This window comes from Macaca nemestrina, chromosome 10 (genome assembly GCF_043159975.1).
Source record: "Macaca nemestrina isolate mMacNem1 chromosome 10, mMacNem.hap1, whole genome shotgun sequence".
Taxonomy (NCBI): domain Eukaryota; kingdom Metazoa; phylum Chordata; class Mammalia; order Primates; family Cercopithecidae; genus Macaca; species Macaca nemestrina.
The window spans coordinates 31,129,982-31,145,793 of NC_092134.1; the positions used below are offsets into that span (position 1 = coordinate 31,129,982).

The 15,812-nt window shown below is 34.8% G+C and overlaps 1 protein-coding gene across 8 annotated transcripts in view; it reads left to right on the forward strand.

Moving 5' to 3' along the window:
- WASHC3 (WASH complex subunit 3) overlaps positions 1–15,812 on the forward strand; it is a 46,992-nt gene that overhangs the window by 23,713 nt on the left and 7,467 nt on the right. For all 8 annotated transcript variants that reach the window (XR_011608925.1, XR_011608926.1, XM_011761752.2 and 5 more), the window contains one exon: positions 9,966–10,030. Coding sequence is in view for 6 of the 8 variants with exons in the window: in XM_011761752.2 (XP_011760054.1) it covers positions 9,966–10,030 (65 nt within the window). In the remaining 2 variants the exon portion in view is untranslated. The remainder of the gene's footprint in view (positions 1–9,965; positions 10,031–15,812) is intronic.

The following is a 15,812-nucleotide window of genomic DNA, read 5'->3' on the forward strand; positions in this document are numbered from 1 at the left end:
AAAGTGTTGGAATTACAGGAGTGAGCCACCGTGCCCAGCCCTGAATTCCATTCTTTAATCAGGCAAAACCACAAACTGTTCCCTGTGTAAGTGCCATGCTTTTCCTTCTCTGAATCTAGATTATCCTTCTCTTTATTATTACATGTCCAAATTCTGTTATCTAACATGTTCCTATGATTGTGTCCACTAAATCATTCCAGATTCTAAACCCACCAACACACATAAAGCTAGATAGAAGTAATAGTTCCTTTTGTTGACCTATCCAATGACTTTACCGGTATTCTTTCTGCAGTTTGTCACTTAATACTTTGTTTTATGATTATCTGTACATATTTTTTTATCTCCATTTGAAAATGGAATCACGAGAGGAAGAATGGTGTCTTGATTAAGCCATGTATTCATTTTAACACCTTACCCATACAGGTGCTCAATCAATATTTGTTAATGGACTCTATATGTAATCCTGCATATGATCTCTCCTTTCTCACTTTGTGCTCCCTGGATATGTATAAATATGCTCTCATTTCTTCAGGTTATCAATTTAAAATGTTTTTCAGGACCATAACAAGAATAGACCCAGCAGAGGTCTTCCTCGAGGTTGACATGAATCTGCCAATCATTAATTTTTGGATTATGATTATTGAGCCATCTATAAATTCACTCCTTCTTCTGTTTTCTAAGCATATCATGAGTGACTGTCAAAATTTCCAACAACAGATGTAGGCTACATATTTGACAATGCCCAGGAATTTTCTTTCCTTGGCATGATTACTACCAGAATTCCTGTCCCTTCTTCATTATCATTTGTTTTGGCCTTTGTGTTAGGCACAAATAGTTGCATGTTTGCCTCATTGCTCCCTTTATCTATTGAGGAATTAAATTTTCAGTGGGGCAACTTAGGAATTTATCAGATATTCTAATACAGGCAAAATTAAGCTTCTAGTACCTGTAGATGGATAATATCCCCCATCGTGTCTGGATCTTTCTGCTTGTTTACAGCGTTTTAAGAAAGCCTTATCTAAATCTTCTACCCGGCTAGGTAGCCAAAAAGTATGCTCCATCTGATAAAATTTTTGCCTTCTTTTAACGTCACTTAGGGGTTTCTTTATCTCATGTTCAAGAATTTCCATATACGTGTATATATTTTGATTTATGGTTATTGTCCTCTTTCTGCTGGAAAACATTGTAAGACGTTTCCTTGAAATGCCAGTTCTCATACACAAGTTTCTTCCCATTAAGTGTTGGCAGTCCCCAAGATTTACTTATTTTGAAATTTCAGATTTGCTCTATTTACACACACACACACACACACACACACTTTTTTTTTTTTTTAGGCTGTTGGATTTGTTTGCTGTTTACATTTTCCTCCTAATAATTTCCTGGCAGTTCTTCCACTGTTTTTTCCCCATTATATTGTTGTTATTCATAGGTCTAGTCTTAAAACTTTAATTGAGGATTTTTTAATCTTTTGATTTCAGTGTAAAGCTTCTTGAACATACCTGTGGGTATTGCTGAACATAATCTGTTGGTTCTTCCAAACCACTTAGCACTTTTCCAAGAGTACAGTCATTCTAATGTCATAAGTTATCACCTAAAATATTATTCTTCAGCAGTATCTGCGTAGCAAGTTGTGTTTCCTATATCCATTCCGTTACCAAACTATAACTTTTAACTGGGAGAGCAGATAACAGTACCACTTTGCTTTAGAAAATGACTCAGAGAAGTGGAGTGAAGAACAATCATTAGAGACCTATTATAATTTGTACCACTGAGCCATTCATTTTCTGTCATTGACATGGAAAGAAAACAGATAGCTTTGTATCTCTATACCTCAGGATAGTGATATGCCTTCCTATTTTATGTGTTTGTCTTCTAATCGGTTGTTCCCTCTGAAAATGTGGTTAAGTTCTTTGAGTGTAACTGAGAACAAACAGGGATATAGATAGAAAAGCAAATTTGACCACTAGCTATAAGGAGGAGCCTAACCCCAGTTAATTCTAGAGAGTGACTTCATTACAGACTACCTTATCATACTGAAAAGTGTATCACTTTCCCAACAAGATTTTAGATTTGCGTTAAAAGACCCAATTTTTCTCAACTTTAGGGGTGACTAACGTTTGCTTACCCACCACTCAAAATTCAGTTTTAGTTCTTAATGCAGAGAAAGACCGATAACAACATAATTCTTTAAATGAGTTCTAATTTGTCTATTAGTATAACCTTGAGTAGTTCACATCCACTGTACACATGACTACAGGTTATAGAAACAGTTTTAGAAGCCTACATCTCAGCTTTTAGGGAATTGTTTATATTAACACAAAGGAAGATAGCATAGTCTCAAAAAAAAAAAACTCTTTCTGAAAAAAAAACTGTATTTATACCAACAATATCTAATCCTTTATGCCAACAATTTCTAATCCTAAGATCCTAAAAATAACCATCTCTATACATTCAAAAGGGAATTAACAGTGCTACAAGGTCTTTCACCTTGTGAAAGGGTAATAATAGGATTTGTCTCTTTTTCAGTTGCCTTTATATTCATGTCATTTAAAAATATGAGTTACTGCCCCATAAGAAGAGTCTTATACCTCTATTCCAATTATACTGTGTTTCTTTTTCCAAAGTGTAATATACTTCCACTCAGTATCATCTTGATACATAGCTCCTCAACAATCTTTTAACCATTTCTCCTAGTTTTTGAATTATTGTTTAGAACGATTTTGTCTTCTGTAATATGACAGAATCGTGTTTTTCAAGCCCTTTCAGCTTCTTCTGTAGTATAGAAAGCTTTATTTTGCAGACTTCTGATGTGATCATTCACTTCAGATATGGTAGAAAGTCTTGTGGGTTACAAAAACAGATTTTTCTTAATGTTAAGACTTCCTGGATATGAGGATGAACTCCAGTCCCCTTTGGGTTCCTCCCTAAACTGCAATGAAAACTTCCTCTTCCTGGGAACTATCTATCTCCTGGAATGCCTTGCTTTTATATATGCCTTGCTTCACTTGCCACATACCTGTAAATCTATTTTACAGTCTAGATAATGAAAACTATTTAATTAATATAAACTCCTTTGAACAAAAACCAACACAGTCCTTCACTAATCACAAGTACCAGTCGACAGAGTAATAAGCAATACCTTACTTTTTGGTCTCCATGCCTTTTTCTGTCACTTCTGGATTACTACCCTCTGAGAGATAAAACAATGATTAGATTAAAACAATGAAAGAAAAGTTGTTCTTTCTCTGGGAGAAAATTTCATTGCCTAGGAGTACACCCAGATCTTTTCCCAGTACTTCTGAAATACAACATGGTATAGTTTCTTAGCTTTGCCATCACATCAGGTCATGTCACCTCTCAAGGCTTCAGTTCCCTCACACATAAAATGAGATCTGAAATTCCTTTTAGATTTATGATCTATTAATTGATCCCCAAATTTGGATCTCATTACTAATGAATGTTCCTGGAACACCTGCTGGCATTTTCTGACTTTTTTTCCTTTTTAAGCAAGTTTTATACAAGATTTTTCAGTGAGTAATAGTGTTGTGTTCCAAATGTGGCAGATAATTGATTTTGATTTAATGTTTGTTGTCATAATAGTGCAGCACAAGCCTTTACTAAATTACATATTGCTTTTATAACTTAACTGGAATTGTGTACATAGATCACTTTTCCAACAATTCTCCCCTCTTTACTGGCAGATCTTGGTGAATCCTTTGCCAGTAATAAATTGTGCATTGGGCAAGTCCGACTTCCACATTAAGAAGCTAATGACTTGTATTTTTTGAAACCGTATTTGCCAAAACAGTCTCTTGGACGCTTAGATTTTTTTTTTTAAAGCTCTATTTTCTTTGGCTGGCTTAAAATGTGAATTGAATAATCTCTTTGGTTCTGGTGGTTCTGATGCATCCGTTGCCAGCGGTGAATGTTGGCCTGAGGAAATGTGACTTCCATTACCTAAGGATGAAGAGGCTCTAAATGATTATTAAAGATGTTCATCAAGAAGTTATGCACTTTGGACCTTGTGAAACCCAATCAAGCATGAAATAGCATGTTCTTTAGATGACAAACAAGATGTAGTTATTGTAAGAGTAATTAAAGTCTTTAAAACATTTTTTGGATATGACCCCAATGTGGCTTTCCATGGTTTAGAGAACTCCAGGTAAGTTCCTCATCAGTGATCAACAGTATAGTCAAAGTATAGTCAAAAAGGAGGAGCTACTGGTTCGTATATAATCATAGCTGTGAACAACACTGTTACAGATTTAGCTTAATAGCTGTGATTTATTTTTTCATTGTTTTCTAACTATAGGTATAATAATATTAATATGTATTTCGTTTCTTTTATAATACCTAAGGTTTACTAATCAATATCAAGATCAATATTTATTGAGTACATGAAGGTTTATGGGATGGGGGAATAACTTTTGTGTTGTTTTAGCCTCTTTCTGTTCATTGAAAAATAAAGCTTCATGTCCAATGACTTTGATTTGCCACACTTATGAATATAAAGAAAAGATACAAATGAACATTTGTCTGTTTAATTAGTTGTAGAATTTAGCCAACTTTGAAAATTTTGAGTAAAACTATTTTATTCTTCCCACGAACTAAATAAGTTAGGCAGGTCTGTGTGACTACAACTAAAAGAAAGAAGCAAAGCTTAGCAAAATGGTAGACTATATGAGTAGTAATTTTGAGTTGGGATCAATGAAATTCAAGTGACCTCTGACATTTGTCCTCCTCCTTCTACTTTCTAGCTTATATCAAATGCAAGAAGGTTTGGATAGAGCTTTCCCTTAAGCAGAAAACTGTGACAGTTAGCCACCAACTGGAAGCCCCTGCCATATTACCCATGCTTTGCCATGGCCCCAGTATACAGAGGACCTAGAGAAAGATAACTTTTGTCATACTTTTAGCAAGAAATTACAAAAATTACTCTCTGCTAAAGTCAGTGAACTGACCTCAAAGGAAATCATGTGTGAAGAATGATTATGCCAGTTTTACAGATTATGATTTTTCCATCATTTTAGCTGCCTTTTGAACCCTCTACGTTGCCTTGAAAGTTGGGGAGCTTAGAACCAGTCGTACTGTGTACAGATTTAATGTTGTTTCAAAACATAAATCTTTCTATTATGTATTTGCCCTTTTGCGTATTTTTAAATTTTCTTGTTATAAATGTTTGTTAGAGAGCAGTAAACAATGATACTGCTAAGTTCAGGTTTTAAATTTCTCGCTTTTTCTGATGCGTGATAAAGCTAGAAGATGGAAGGAAGTACTTGCCATGTAGTGGGCAGATACTAAATAGTTATATGGTTGTCGTGTCAGTACCTACTTGGTAATATCATATATGCCTCCCTCAATTCTCATCTGTTTATTCTTCACTGATACCACTGTTATCATAATCATCTAGCTGAGAATATTTTAATACTAATATCACATTTTTTATAGCCATCCTTAGTGACATTTAATTGCTGTGAAAATGTTCATTTTTGAAGAATTTGTTTCCAGGAACTAGTTGTTTACCAAGTATTTTCTAGATCTGTATAGGTCATTAGAAATAAAGTTTCCATTTTTTTAGACAGCCATATTCATTTTACATGATTAAAAAATTTATTTAAATTAATTGATATTCCTTCATTGAAAGCTTCGAAGAGAAAAGGTCATTGAGCATTTGCTTTCTTTTGTGTTATGATTCATTCAGTGAATAATCCATTATATGTAATATTTAATCTGAAAATTTTATCCTAAATGTACATCCTACTAATTTATTTATTTCATAAAATACAGTAAATTTTTTTTTTTTTTTTTTTGAGTTGGAGTTTCACTCTTGTTGCCCAGGCTGGAGTGCAATGGTGCAATCTTGACTCATCGCAACCTCCGCCTTCCAGGTTCAAGCCATTCTCCTGCCTCAGCCTCCTGAGTAGCTGGGATTACAGGCATGCACCACCATGCCTAGCTAATTTTGTATTTTTAGTAGATGGGATTTCTCCATGTTGGTCAGGCTGGTCTCGAACTCCCGACCTCAGGTGATCCTCCCGCCTCAGCCTCCTAAAGTGCTGGGATTACAGGCGTGAGCCACTGAGCCCAGCCTCAATAAAATATTTTTTTAATAGGACTGTTGAAATTCAGAAGGCAAAGATATGATTGAGTCCATTTTATTAAATTTTAAGTAAAAGGACCCTGACTGGGGGACTGACTGCCTTTTAACAACCCGTAGCATTTTTACAAATTCTACTAGTTCCCGCTCTCTGCAAAGAAAAAGCTTTTTCCACCAACGTATTCAGTAGATCTATTTTTTATTGTTGCCTTAGGTGGGGAAGAAAACTTCATGTTTTTCATCTTTCATAACTGAATTGTTACAATTCACACTCTTAAACTAAGAGGAAAAACTCTAAAATATAAGGAGCATTTTTAGTTATTTTTAAACAAGGAAAGTCATTTATCTTAAATTGAGAATGAAGTTTTTTTTTCCCCTTCTAATCTAAAACTTTAGGAAAATTTCCTAAAGTTTATAAAAGGATTTTGTAGTTTGACTTTCTTTAACACAATAAGAAATAAATGTAAATATTGGCAGGCCTGTAAACCTCCAAACAGTTTTTTGTGATATAAGAAACTAGTATTTAACTATTAGTGTTGCCATCATAATTTCATTAGTGTGGCTTCTTTACACACTTTCTCCAGTGACGCAAATACAGACGTGATTTTTTGGAACATCAGACTTATGGCTGCCTTCTCTCTTCTTCATTACTTATGTTGGACACACTGTCATTTTCACTTGCCAAAAAAAATCCCACAGTTCAGTAGACTTCAGTTTTGAGGTCTTTCTTGTCCTTCTTAGACCACCAGTAGCTTTGTCTGTTGGCGATCAGAAATTGGACACTTCTTTTTGGTGTTTAACAAACCAGACTGTTACTTGACTTCTAAGGAAGAATATAGCAAAACAACAAATTTTCTAAGCAACGTCACTGGAAACAACAGCAAATCCCTTTGGAATGCATTCTTTGGAACACAGGCCAAATTATTCTTTTTTATCAAGCTTTATGAGATTTGTATTAAGGTAGGGATAATAAGTCTCAGAATCAAGTAAGATATTAGCAATTGTGTATATCTTTCTTTACCCATATGCATATACAGAAATGACTAAAAATACCAAATTGTATGCATATCTGTGCTGTTCTGCTGTAAGCAGACCCCAGAAACTAAGGTTCGCATTTGGAGCTTACAGGTTTAGGTTTCTATTATTCTTATACCATAATCAATTCCATGAAGCTGATGTTCGAATAGAGGGCTTATCTAATTCTACCAACTTCTCTGTTCCCCATTCCTCCCTTCCCACCCATTGCTTCCCCTCACCTCCACCCAATATACACTTTCTTTGCTATATTTTAGGAAATTTTTTTTCAACCTCATTCTCCTCCCTTCTCTTTTCTTGGCTTTGTAACTTATTTGTGTGACCTTTCCAGTGATGTCCTGTGGATTATGCTAAAGTATAATAAATAAATCACATGCTTGAGTTTGTAGAAAGACCTTATACTATCAAACCATAGTTAATAGAAGCCGAGAGGTCTTTTTAAAGAACTATGACATTAACTCTTCTCTTCTCCTCTTTTTTTCCTAGCACTCATATTTTTTTTGTGGAATGTTTCAAACTCCTAACTTACCCCCTGTTATCATAAATAATTGAATGGCATTTAATTATCAAGTTAAATTCCCAGCTGTGTCATTCAAGTAATCAGCTTTCTCCTCTATTAAAATTAATTTTGTATTAAGTATGTTTTGTTTTTAAATATGTTTCATTCAAGTCTTAGTTTTAGATAATATATTCAAAAGTGGTGTTAGTTTTAATTTCTTGCTTTCTTTATTCCAAACTTTAGTCTGTTCACATTGGATGCCCCTAGCAAGTGGGCTTTTTCCTTTTTGTTTTTCTCTTTTTTGGTCATTAAACTTATCTTCCACCTTCTTTGACTTCGAAACCTATTATAATGCACTTTTCAGAATATCTTAAAAATTGCCTCATGGAACAATATTGCTTTCAGAGGTATGGTTTTGAAGAGAATTCAAAGATGGTGCTATTTATATTGATTCGTGAAAATATTTAGAATCCACGTAAGTATTTATTTTTACCTGAGTCTTAGTAAGCTAAATTTTACTAATTTATAAGATAAAACACAACAGTTACCAAGATAAGTGTATAAATGGGCCTGCAAATGACCACCTTGCCTTTGCTACTTCTCATGAGAGTCTTCTTAGTAACCTGTAAACTCAAAAGAAAGCCTCTGCTTTCCTAGCCTTATTTAACCTAGCAGGCTGTGAAAGGGGATGTAGGTATTTTCTCCTCCATAGCCAAAATAAGTGATTATGACTCTTTCTATAGCTATCTTTTCTGGGCAGTTTTTTAAAAAGTAAATAAAAATTAAATTCTTTGACATAAAATGTTCTGATTTAAAAAAAGGAGGATTAAATTTAATGATTTAACTTAATTTGGCAAGATCTGTGAGATACAAGATACTATGTTATATATAGTGTCCTTAACTTTGAAGACTTTCCATATTAAATTTGTAATAAATTTAGCTCCCACGTTTGTACATATGCATGCCTGGACTTAAACTCAGATTTTATTGGGAAATATAAAATCAGCATTTTGGAGGGGAAGGAGTATATCTGGACAAGTATATACTTAAAAGTTTGAGACAAGTGTACATATGATAGGCTATATAAAGATTTGTGTATATTTCTAAGTATTTGTGTTTTTCATTTTAGAGAAACTCCTATCCCATCTTTAAGATGTATATTTCAAGATAGCTATGGGAGAGGAGTTTAAAAGTCCTACCACAAATAATAAATATTTGAGGTGATGGATATGCTAAATAGCCTAATTTGATTATTCCTCAATGTCTACATGTTTCAAAACAGCACATTATACACAAAAACATGTGTAATTATTATTTGGCAATTAAAAAGTAAAAAAAATGAACATCACAACTGGCTAATGATAAAGGAAAAGTGTACAACAGCAATAGAGAGGTGACTGGGCTTTTTCCTGAGTGTGCCTGGGTGTACTTTCCTTCTTATGCCACACGGGGTGAGAGAGAGGGTCCCATGCCGTGACTCTGCCTCCTTTAAGGAGATAGAATCAAGGCCCTCAAATTGAACACATCAGTTAAGTGTTTCTTATCCTTGGGGATGGTGTGAAGAGAGGGGAGTTGACAGAGATCTGATTACATCTTCTCCCCTTGGAGCTTCACCAAGTGAACTTGGAATAAATGTTTAGTTATACATCAAGTCTCTTTCCTTTTCAAGTAAATGTGTCTATTTCTGTCATATTCTTTTCTTACTGTTTTCATATTCTTAACCTGAACTCTGAGATTCACGTGTTTTTACTATTTTTGTAACGTATATACTTCTAAAATTGTCATTAGTTAGTGTTTGCACCGGTGTTGGGAAGATGTGTAATATAGTCCCAGGGAGGTTCTTGAATTAGATTTGATTTTTGTGTCTAAAGTGTTCAAATGGAATTGAACTGTTTGCTTAATAAAAGAACATTAATGTAGCTATACTTAAGAGCAGAAGTCTCTGAAATCTTTGAAAAGATACCTATTCATATTGTTAACTATTCATTGTATCGCTTCAGCTGGTATTTTAATCATTTGAGTAATGTTTCCTTTCTTTTGGTGATATAAGAAGACTGAGAATATGATTTCTGTTCTCTATATAGCAGAATTAGTAATGAATAAGCTCAAATGATGTAGTTTGGGCTTATGTGGTATTGGATAAGACTGATTCTGTTAGGTCAATGTAAAATGGGTACTTCACTAGATTATTCAAGTGCTAGGCACATGTTAATTTAAAAGTAGAATAAGAACTCTTAAATAATGAGGCATCTAAAGGTCTTGTTTTAGATGGTATGTGTAGACATATAAAGGAGGCATTTTTAATGATGAAATTATCTTATATCCTTTGCTTAGGGTGTACCAGTGATGGCAATAAGAAACAAAATGATATCAGAAGGACTAGACCCAGATCTTCTTGAGTAAGTAATTCTTCTAATATAATTATATTATTGCCAGGACATTGAATTTGTCAGTTATGATAAAAATATTTCAAATTCTCTATATTTTTATCCCTACAGTGTTTTATGGTTGAGGATATCATCTTTGTAAATAGTGTCTCTGTTATGTTACCAAAAAGAAAAATATCCTATTCTACTAAAACCAGCCTTTACACATTTTAGGAACAGTTTCAATAGATTAGTAATGATTCTAGATATCCAAAGGAGCTGGAATTTAATGACAGTTGTTTTTTTGTTTGGTTTCGTTTCCTTTTTGTACTACCTCTTGGTTTTTTGTTTGTTTGTTTGTCCTTTTTTGGTGGGGGGTGATTATTATCTATGGGGGGTAGATGATTTCATTTAAGATCTCAGTGTGTAAGAAATTTAGTCTGCTATAATCTAGGTTAAGCCAGATTGAGAAATAAATAGGCTAAAGTTTCCCTAGGTCTATGTTAATGATTATTAAGAAACTAGATACTAATTTATGTGAGTTTTTTTAACCTGAAAGTATTTAATCCCTTATTGTGTGAATTTTATAAAATATTTTTGAGAAATGATAAAAAAATTGTAGCTCAGAAATTTGACAACAATTTATTTCATCCAAGCACATCTGGCTGCATAGTTCAGTTCATCTTGTATAAAATATATTGTAATAGATTCTTCAGAAGAATTCTGTTTTGCAAGTATCTAGGTACTTGTAAAGAATCTTTCCAGTTTGGGGTTGTAGTTCACCCCAATGTATTTAGCTGCACACTCCAACCATTCATTACTGTCCTAGCAGAGTATACTTTGGAATTTTTCTTGGCTCTCAGTCCTCCAAGAAAAGGTGTACACTTTGGTGGTAAAACATTATGAAGTAGTCTTTGTCTCATATTTTATCTGCCAAAATATGAAATTTATGAATTCTTCTAAAGTCTACAAGAATAAATTTCAAACATATATCTACAGTTGGTATACATCCAAGTAGCAAACAGTTCAAGTACAATGGCATAGCTTGGCAACTTGAACTGAAGGATCTCTGAGATATTTGGCATTTGTTCTGGAAATTGTTTCTGACACACACATTGAAAGCCAGATGGATTGTGATATATATTTTAATGTGAATCAGACCTATAGGTTCAATCCATTTTGGTACTCATTGCAGTATATAGGTTGTAAATATATTTAACATTAACTATGACCACCTTTTGCTTCTGGAAATACAGTTAGACCTCCTATAATAACAGAGAACTAAAATTACCTTTAAAATGATTATCTTTTTCTAGAGAAAATATAATAAATGGAAAACTAGCACCCTGTAAGCATCAGCATGTGCTGGATATCCAAGACTTTTACCTGCTACTGGCTTCATTTCAACCTGCCCAGCCTAAACCTACTTCATAATCCTTTACTTCAACCAGCTACCTGCACTAGCAACTTGATAATCATCCTCGATTCTGTCTTCTTCCTTACCCACTACAGTGTCAATCACTATGTGTTCTCATTTTTAATATCTCTCACATCTCACCGTATACCTCCATATCCATTGCTGTTAAGTTCACGCCCTCATCATTTGTCATCTGAATTACTGTAGTAGCTACTGATTGGTTTTCCTGGTCTCTTTCAAGCCATCCACTAAAGCCTGAGTGGATCTCTTCATACTTCATTCTTGCTTCACATCTTCCTGTGACCCTCCACTGCCTTCAACATGTAGTCTAACATCTTAGTATTGCATAGAAATGCTTTTATCATCAAGATGCAGATTCTCTCACTAGCATCCTCTCTTGCGTTTCTTTCACATATGCCTATTTCATATAGCCATAGTGAACTACTTGCAGTTCTCTGAATGTATCATTTTCCTATTCCCTTTTGGTGTCTTTAAATGTTCTCCTTTCTCTCTGTGGAACTCCCTTCCCCCATCTTACTGGCCTGGCTAACCTTTTATTCTTCAAGACTCCATCAGGTATCACCACCTGATAGAGTCCATAGGTAACTACCATGGGGGAAGATCCCAGGCCCTTCAACATTTCGTTGTGTCTCGCTTGGCCAGTTTGAGGGTATTTCGTTGTCTATAAATGTTGAGAAACATTCAGTTGTGAGGTAGTGCCAAGTTTAAGGGTAGAATTCCAGTAACAATTAACATTGTCTTACAGAAAAGCTGCTCCTCAACCACAGCCTGGAGCCTGAATTCTGACCCATTACCTCATATGCACATGCCATTAGTCACCACGGGCACTGGTTGCGGGGGGATGACTCACTATAACCTATCACCACTACTAGCAACCCAGTTTCAACTGTATTTAGCTAGATATGATAAGTGCAATCAACTACCGTGTTAACAGAGGAATTATGGTGCTTTTGGAATCATGTTTACATAAAAGTTATGGAGCCTCACTTCAGGAGAGAAGTATGAGATGATGAAAGAGAAGAAAATGTGCCATCCAAGGGAAGAGTACACTTTTATTTAGAATCTTAGGTACATTTTAAGCCTCAGCCAAGAACTTTCAGTAAAGATTGTTCTGTGTTCTTTTTTCTTTTAAAGTATAAACATATACTTTATTTTTTATTAGCTTTAAGTAGTAAGACAAACTCATACAACTGTTGGAAGAAATGGCCTAGCTCTGTCTGCACTGAGCAAAGGGCAAAACTGAGGTTAATACAGAAATAAATACTGATCAGAAAATATATTGCTATTTGATTGGCTTATTTGTATGAAAAATTGGAAGCTAAGAGTACATAATTTTAAATCAAAAATATTTACATGATAAGAGAGAAGAGATCCTAGCAATTTTCCCAGGAAAATGACTATTACAGAATTTTAAAAGTCTATAAAACTGTAGAAAATGCGTGATAATTGCTAAGTAAATATTGGATTTGATTCAAGTGATTGTTTTTAAAAATTAAATTTTTTGAAAATAACAATCATTTATATATAACCAAGAATTAGTCCTGTTTAACTTCTAAAAATTAGTTTCACTACCAGTGAGATAAAAAGATATGTGAAAGAGTATTTGTCATCAAAATACTCAAAAGAGTTAAGGGGAAAATGGAAAAATTTGATTGGTTTTTGGCCAAAGGTTAATACATTCAGAAATATACAATGGGTAAATCACGCCTTAAATATTCTTTCAATCACTGCCTAGATTTTCTTGCTTAGAAAAAAAGAAAAAAGTTTCACCCCATCCTGTTCTGTACTCTTACATTTATGTCCCTGAACTAGCGTTACTATTGTTACCTAGTAATTGCTACTTTTACAATTCTAGGATAAACAGACTAGCTTCTGGACTTGCCCATGGGCAAGCCATGAAATTCACAATGGTTGAGGCTCAGAATGAGGCCGACTTTAGAGATGGTCTACTTACTTGTATTCAGATTCTACCCTGCCACTTTCTAGTTGTATAACCTTGGTCTGATTACCAAACCTCTCTGTGCATCAGTTTCCTCATCAGTAAAATGGGAAATAGAAGAGTTTGCTCCTTATAGAGTTGTTCAGACTAGATAGATAATGATGTAAGCACTCAGCACACACAGCTCTGGATAAGCAGTAAATGTTTAATACATATTAGTTGTGATTTATGAATGTTTTAATCGAGGACTATGTAGCAAATTCTAGACAATGGATTTATCAGGCTTTGGATAACAACTTGTTTATAATCCTGTAGTTGCCTATATACTATTATGTTCTCAACAAAGACGTATTTAACATATACAGAGTAGTTATCTTTTTAAATTATATTCTGTTTTCTCAAACTGAGAACCTATATTGTTAACTTTGCTTTAAAGAACAGATTTCTGAATTTGAAGTTCAGTTGAACACACTCCTAACCTTAGTGGGAGAGTGCAGTGTGCAGCTTATCGATTTGACTAAAGAAAGCATATAATTGAGTTCAAGTTACTGTGCAGACTTTGAACAGAACCAGCTCAGTTGGCATTTCTCCTGGATATATCTATCCAAAAGACATTTATACCATCCTCCCAGACGGTGGAATGACCACTCTTATGGTTGCCAGAAATAAAAGTAGCCACCTTAGCCTACTTATCGCTGAGACAAGAGGGGATTTATTATTGTTAAACAAAAGGATACTGGAAAGCAAGAAAACTTTTTTTTACATGGCATGCCCAGCAGATTTTCCTGCCCTCTAAGATCATTCCTTATCTGCTAGGAGGATCTTTACCTCCTGCTATACAACAGCATAGTGGAGTAAAGATTGACTTTTAGCTGATTGAGGACAGATTAGACCTCAGTTGCACAACTGGACATGCAAAAATAGGGTTTTTACTCTTTCCATTTTGTTAGTTTTTGCTGAGATACGTTCTCCATTTAATGTAATTACCAGTCCTCATTCATTAGCTGGCAGACACTAGCTAGAAAGTATAGGACAAACCATATCAAAAAATTGTAATTGGTCTACTTTTAGAGAACTTGATCATAAGAATGAGAGAGATAATAGATATATCAAAGAGGAGATGTTAGAAAGCAGTTGTGGGTCTTTGTGTGGCTAGCAAGCAAGTGGCAGAGGAGCTGCTGGGAAATAAAGGATCCCAAGACCAATAGCAAAAGTCCATCCTACCTAGAACAGCTGCTTTTCTTTTTCTTCATGATATTAGGCATTAAATTGTTTTCATGGTTGCAGGAGTCTACCTACTAAGACAAAGAACAGGATATACCTGTCTTGATGAGAATTCAAAAGAGAAAAGACCAAATTAATCTCACTAGCTACTATAATTCAAAGTCAAAATTGTTACATTTTTAATTACCCAGAGGTCCTTATTAAGTCAATACAATCTAATTCAAGAATCTTAGTGTTTTGGGTCTTTTCTTTTTTTTTTTTTTTGACACAGAATTTTGCTCTTGTCACCCAGGCTGGAGTGCAGTGGTGCAGTCTCACCTCACTGCAACCTCTGCCTCCTGGGTTCAAGTGATTCTCCTGCCTCAGCCTCCCAAGTAGCTGGGATTACAGGCACATGCCACCATGCCTGGCTAATTTTTGTATTTTTAGTAGAGACAGGGTTTCACCATGTTGGCCAGACTGGTCTCAAACTCCTGACCTCAGGTGATCTACCCACCTCAGTCTCCCAAAGTGCTGGGATTACAGGTGTGAGCCACGACACCTGGCTCTCTTAAGACCACCTATTGCCATCGCATAGCTCTGACAGACCATTAATGGACAACAGTACCATGTGACATTATAACTTTATGTGTGTGTAGTTGCCATTAGTGATTTGAATAATAACTACCTCATCATCTCCTACTCAGCAATATTTTTACTGACAATGTTTTTGGTACTTAATCTGCTTTAAATTCAATTTTTTAAGTGTCTAGAAAATGAAAAATGTTTTTAAACTCTTTATCTTACATGTTTTCCCAAAGAATGTTTGGTTTTTGTGTCCTTAAAGTAACTAGTTTTAAACACAAATACAAATCTTCCTTTAATGAAAACAAATTAAACCAACAATATTGGTATTTTAGGACTCTCTTCATATTTAGGATGGCAGAAATCAACTCAAACTAGTTTATGTAAGAAGGGAAGTTATGGACTCTCATAGCTGAAAAATCTAGGTAAGGACAGGATCTAGGGACTCAGTGTCATCAGGGCTGGCTGACTGGCATTCTTCTCTCCCCACTTCATTCTATCTTTACTTCCTTGGTGTAATAAACCGTGTCTCTCCTAGTGCTGATGAGTTTCCTCTCTGAAGCCTGGGAACGTAGCCCCCCAGAATATTGCTAGTTTTTCCAGTTGAACACAGAGAGAGTTCCCTCTTCTCCATAACTCATAGCTCATTT